The sequence below is a fragment of the Sphaeroforma arctica genome, assembly GCF_001186125.1.
Source record: "Sphaeroforma arctica JP610 unplaced genomic scaffold supercont1.1878, whole genome shotgun sequence".
In the NCBI taxonomy this organism is placed as follows: Eukaryota; class Ichthyosporea; order Ichthyophonida; genus Sphaeroforma; species Sphaeroforma arctica.
Genome location: NW_014038680.1, coordinates 3132 through 9190, shown reverse-complemented (window position 1 = coordinate 9190; position 6059 = coordinate 3132). Strand labels below are relative to the sequence as shown.

General features: G+C 42.5%; 2 protein-coding genes across 2 annotated transcripts; one reads left to right on the top strand and one right to left on the bottom strand.

The window, feature by feature from the left end:
* The first annotated feature begins 206 nt into the window (after positions 1-206).
* Positions 207-2054, top strand: SARC_11793 (hypothetical protein). Its single transcript, XM_014294116.1, has 2 exons — positions 207-530; positions 751-2054. The coding sequence occupies exons 1-2, from the start codon at positions 276-278 to the stop codon at positions 1555-1557; spliced, it is 1062 nt and encodes a 353-aa protein (XP_014149591.1). The 5' UTR covers positions 207-275; the 3' UTR covers positions 1558-2054.
* Positions 2055-3271: 1217 nt separating this feature from the next.
* SARC_11792 (hypothetical protein) lies at positions 3272-4468 on the bottom strand (the record flags this gene model as incomplete). The annotated part of the gene is made up of 1 exon (XM_014294115.1): positions 3272-4468. The coding sequence occupies one exon, from the start codon at positions 4466-4468 to the stop codon at positions 3272-3274; it is 1197 nt and encodes a 398-aa protein (XP_014149590.1).
* Positions 4469-6059: the final 1591 nt, after the last annotated feature.

The window sequence follows — 6059 nt, the reverse complement described above, 5'->3', positions numbered from 1 at the left end:
GACCCCCATGAAGTCTCGCCCTCCAGAAGTGATTATGTATTTGTGATAGGGCTAAGGGCGTGTACTGGTTGAGACATCCTTTACTACTTTAGCCTGAATACGAACAAATAAATTACCCCTATGATTATACACTTTCAGTCCCCGCGGCGTCCCAGCCGTGTTTTAACTCATACACCATACTGAAGCCATGTGATCTATGTACTGCGCAGATATGGAAGCGCTCAGACGTGCGCAATGTGTCGACTGAAGCACTAGAGAACTGCAACGACGAGTCTATGTCGCACGTATCATCTGCGGCACACCCACTTACACACATACCACAAGCACCTGGGGGGGCTACTACGGAGGTAGGTAGCTCGCATCCTAAAAAGAAAAGGGGCCAGAGTAAAAGCCAGCAGATGGAGATGGCGAAGGATATGGATACCAGTGCCGCTTTGAAGAGAATGGAGGAGAGACTAAGTGTGCACGACAAGAAGTTTGAAGCACATGACTTGGCCTTGGACGAATTAAAGTCGCGTGTAGCACAGTTGGTAAGTAATGATGTTAGTATAAAAGTATTTACATATAAATATATATATTTATAAATATATATATATATATAACAGTATATCATATATATATATATATATATTTCTGAATGTATAAATTTATGTGAGTGTGTGTGCGTGTGAGTGCGTATATATAGTTTCGTAGACATGCAATTACATATGCAAACACGGTGCTCACTAACCCCTATTTTCCTTCACGCAGGAGTTCTTAACGAAGCTGCTCTGGATCGCCATGGCCGCCATGGTACTCTTAAGCGTAGTCTCTACCCTTTCCAGTGTATTTGTAACCGTTCAGTTTGGTCTTAAGGCACTGTCCTATCTATTCATGCCACTAGTTTTAACCTTCTTAGCTGCCTTGGCCTGTATGTCGTATCTTGGGTTTGATGTCTGGGCTATAGCCAAGCAAGTGATTGATTGGAATATATGGTTCTTCAGTGGGGAGGGTATGATATATGGGGCAGCCCTTATCTTCCTGTGTGTGGCCGGGATTCTCTGGCTCGGGTCCAGAACCGCTCCAAATAAGGCCGGCGGTGGTGTCGTCGCGTCAAATAAGCACAAGTATGTGGTAGTGAGTGATGACGGTGCCAGGGCGCTGGCGGTAGCACTACACAGAATGGGGGAGATCGCTCGTGACGAGACTGTGCGGGATGCAAAGTCGAGCCCAGTGGGGGATGTCGAGGGCGATATAAGGATGGTTCAAGCACAGACACGCCCCACGAAGGGTGGCTACAAGCATACACACATATCCGAAGGCACGGCTGAGCACGGAGAGGAGAAAGGGACCTATAGCGCAAACAAGCCGTCAGGGGTGGCTGAGGTAGGCGCCAGGAGTCTGCAGTCGCACAGGAGTGTTCAGGAGATGAGACACAGGGATACTGGGGTGGCACGTTTGTCAGCGGATGCGTACGCACAACGCACGGATACGCATGCGCACACAGCACAGGATGCAAGTACATACAGAGACACGGACGGGGCGGACTATACAGGTGATGGCAAGGGAGGGTCGTGATAAGTCAGATTTTAACACCGTACTAAAACACCGATAGAAGAGAGAAGCACGTATATGGGCACATGCGTACACGTGTGATGATGTGCATGCCTTATTGTCTGAAGTTGCCTGTAGTGATAGCATTCGACAGGTAAACTGATGAAGCCACCCACATAGGCGATGGCAGGGGAGAGTCGTAATAGGCCAGCATTGTATATAGCGCATGGATATAGCGCGCATACACAGAGCAAAGTATCGTACTCTGGTGAATGCATACACATGTGGTGATGACTATGTCTTACTGACTGTTAGAGCTACCGGTAGTGCCAATGCACGAGCCTGATCATCTACAATTGTGATACTTGAACATCGATGCACGAGAGAATATGTGCACATCGAGCTACTGCGTACCAGTCAACGCGATTCCGCTCTTGCACCGGATTTCTTGACTATGTGTCGATAAAAAGTCCGATATAAGATAATAAAATCAACTTAGGCGTACACCTCTGTATAGGCAGAATAGTTGCAGTATTGTGGCTTCGCATCAAATACAAAAACTTATCTGAATACCTGCATTAGCGATTGAACACAAGACAAGTTCGTTTTATAAAACATGGCCGCTCCGGCGCTCTGTTATGTAGCTTTAAAGATAGAGGCACATTAAAACATTTTGCCTACCGATTTCCGCGAGAAAAGAAATACCAGAGTATATTTTTCTAAAAGGGGGTATGGTCGAAGATGTCTGAAAATATAGGATAGCAATGAAAAACGAAGTTGTCTCACTGCAGAGCTTTTGTAGTTGGCTATGGTTCGTAAGATACGTTGTACATTTGTCATAGTAAGAGATGGTGCCAAGAGGGAAATATGCATAAAAAGAATCCTTGTGTTGCTCCGTCCATATTATCATTGCGTGCTGCATAGTAAAGAAAAGCTATACTGTCGCTTTAGTGCGGTTTTCGATATTATACCAAACATAGGTACGAAGTCGATATAATGAGAGGTTATAAAGACATCAAAAATAGTACGAGAGCGATAATGAGCAGCAAATCTCGTATCAAAGTGTCCATTTCGAAGTGGGTTCAATTGTTGGGTACATCATACCCTTAATACTTTAGACTGTACAGAGATAGCTTCTCGGTGTGTCTCCACAGTCATTGATGATGGATGTGCATGCAGATATTTAAATGAGTCATCGGTAGCTTGATCAACCATGGCAGCCACACAGTCAGAAGTGTCTTGGCCTTGGCTGGAATACATGGCATGTTGGTATCGAGTCCAGGATATACTGAGATCAAGCGGTCTCAATCCGTCTGATGGAGAGTACTGACATGGATTATAATGGAACAGTCTGCAGGTTCAATTTGTACATGTATCGATTGAGGTCATGCGGTTTTAGCGTCAGAAAAACCTCACTCTAAATTGTATCATGCCAGTTCATTCGCATTATCGCCGTGGCTCAAAATATTACCTTATAAATATATTGACGAATAGCAGTTGACAACCTCAAATAGCAGAATAAAGAGCCCTCTAACTTCGTCACTTGTAAGTCTGCAGTTTCAAATAGGTTTATGCAGGATTCGAAAATTTCATCAAAAATATTTTTAATATACGTTTGAGCGTGGAACATCAAACACATCCCCATTCGAAACAGATCAATGAAACAATCGATATTTATTTCTGGATTTAGGTGAATTTATACACTGCGAATCCAAGTCTTGCAGCATATTGAAGCACTTCAATCTCGACCCCACCCTTTGTATGGGCGGTTATAGCGGGACGGCCGTTCTATTGGATCTTTGCAATTCTTGAACTCCCCATCATTACACTTACACTTAGACCATTCTCTGCAGTCGCGTCTACGGCAGTGCACCCAATCGCCATCAGAATATTCTGATCGTCGGTAGTAACAGGACTGGGGTGGGTCCTTACAATCGGTCAATTCGCCGTCATGACACTTGCATTTAGTCCACTCCTTGCAGTCTCCACCCTGACATCCAACCCAGTCATTGTTGTCGTAGTCTTCTCCATCATAGTGGCACATCTTTGGTGCCTCCTTACAATCTTTCAATTTTCCATCTTTACATTTGCATTTTGTCCACTGACGACAGTCTCTGTCCTCGCATTCTACCCAGTCATTGTTGTCATGCACACTTCCATCGTAGTAGCACTTCTTGGGAGGTTCTTTGCAGTCAATAAGCTTTCCATGCTCGCATTTGCACTTGATCCAATCTTGGCAATCAGAGCCCTCGCACTTAATCCAATCACCAATATCATATCGCGCTCCGTCGTAGTCGCATTTTTTGGGAGCATCTTTGCAGTTGGTCAATTTTCCATTGTCACATTTGCATTTAAGCCACTTGTGACAATCTTTGCCTTGGCAATGAACCCAACCACCACTGTCGTGACGTTCTTCATTGTAATTGCACTTCTTGATGGGTGCTTTACAGTCCGTCAGCTCACCATCCTTGCACTTGCATTTCGTCCACTTTCGACAGTCTCTTCCACCCTCGCACTTTACCCACGACCCTTCCTCGTAGTCATTTCCCTTATAATGACATTCCGGTGCTTCGAATTCACACACCCATTTTCCATTACGCTTGCATCGGCAATGACCATTGTCAAGTTCTCTTTCTGTACCCTTCCTATAGAAATCACCAGCGAAGTAACAGCCATGACGCTTCCGACCGCGTTCTTCAATCTCCGTCAATGGTTCTTCGTCCATCGTTGGCTTATTCGATGCCGGTGTCTGGTCTCGGCGAACACGAGCTTCGACAGCCGGTATCGCATTGATATCACTATTGACAGCTGCATTGTGCATATTGAGGCTGTCAGTGATGTGGTTGATGGCATCACTTGCGACATTGGCAACCACTTGAGGTCCAAACTGACTCCCCAGCAGAGCGAATAGGACCGAGGATACTGCTAATTTCATGATATCTGCGCTATTGTTTGTGTATATTGTTAACGCCACTGGATTGTAGGATGATTCTGTCAATCATGCGCTGCTACTATTTATAGTGGAAAATGTGTTATTGCCAGGATTGCATGCTTCAACCTGTAACATTGTAACAAGTACCGAACGCTTAATTAGATCTGTTTCATTACTACATACCTTAAACACGCGACAACATGATCAGCTATTAGACGAACTTTGTGATAAGTTTCAAGTTGGAACAGAACTGACTATGATTAATTGTGCAGCATGTATCGGTGTGGTGCACTGGAATGGCCCAGTGTATTCCCTGTATATATTTCCTACTGCTGAGAACTGGATCTAAGCTTTACATAAATACATCGACAACTCCCATACCAGAACAGATCGAACAATGTAAAATTGTAAATTTCACAAGATGTTTTTTTAGTAAAAAACAGTTGTTTTTGTTATATAAAATACCATTTTCAAAATATTTTAAAATAAATATACTTGTGAGTTTGTCGTTTGATATTTCATCTGAACTTTACAAAATAAGGCTATGAAATTCAGAAATATTGTGTTTTACAAGTATCAAGCATGTATGTCATGTATGTACGTACTACATTTTTCATACACGATAAAAAAATATGAAAAACTGAATATGGATGGAAATGTAAACTTGTATGTAAAACCAAATGGATGACCCATCTCAATCTGCCGTCTGACTGACTCACACTCGCAGTCTGTCTTAAAAAAATGTCTATTCTCTTGTGGTGTAAAGAATAAAAAAACTTGTATTTGAGACGGATGTGCCAAAATATTAGATATTCCGAGTCATCTAAACCGCATTAGTGGTACAGAAGTCGACACAGGAAATCGATGCTGTGCATGTAGTTTGTGTGCATATTAACAATTCAACATTATAAAGTTCACCTGCATGTGTTTGATTGTTTATATGTACCTATATTAGGAAATTTTCTCGTGCTTGGATCTATTAGCAATTCTACACTATAAATCACCTACATGTGTTTAATTGTTTATATGTACCTATACTAGGAAACTTTCTCTCGCTTGGATCTACAACTGTGTATATTTGTATATCTTCTATTATATCAGCGGGTACATTTTTTTTTTGGTTTGCACCATTCTGTAGTGAATCAATCCATGCCATTAAAGATATTAATGTACAATTCATGAAATTCAGTTTGAGCATAGTATAATATCCATTGGTGGTCGTCTTTAGTTTTACCTGCGAGTTTCTGTATTTCTCCATATTTAATCGAATAGTCTAGTGAATAAAGGTTTTGTCATCCGAACATGGCAAGCCTCCTTCTATAGCCTATATATGGGCCGCATACGCATCTTTTAGAATGGGCGCATGGTTAAAAACCACTACAAACACATCACCAATCAGTAAAGATTTTTAATTCTTGGATCCACTCCAATCCTATCTGAATACGCCTCAGACTGGTGGAAAAATGATATGTGCATTCATTGTCAGAGGCTGTGGAGACACACCGAACGGGTATGATGTGCACTCCAATTTTAATAAAATGCCCATCTTGGCACGATCTTTGCTGCTCATTGTTGCACTCGTACTATCTTTGAT

Coding starts and splice junctions, on each gene's coding strand:
- SARC_11793 (XM_014294116.1), top strand. CDS start 276: ATGTCGCACGTATCATCTGCGGCACACCCACTTACACACATACCACAA. Junction 531..750: donor AGTCGCGTGTAGCACAGTTG/GTAAGTAATGAT, acceptor TCCTTCACGCAG/GAGTTCTTAACGAAGCTGCT.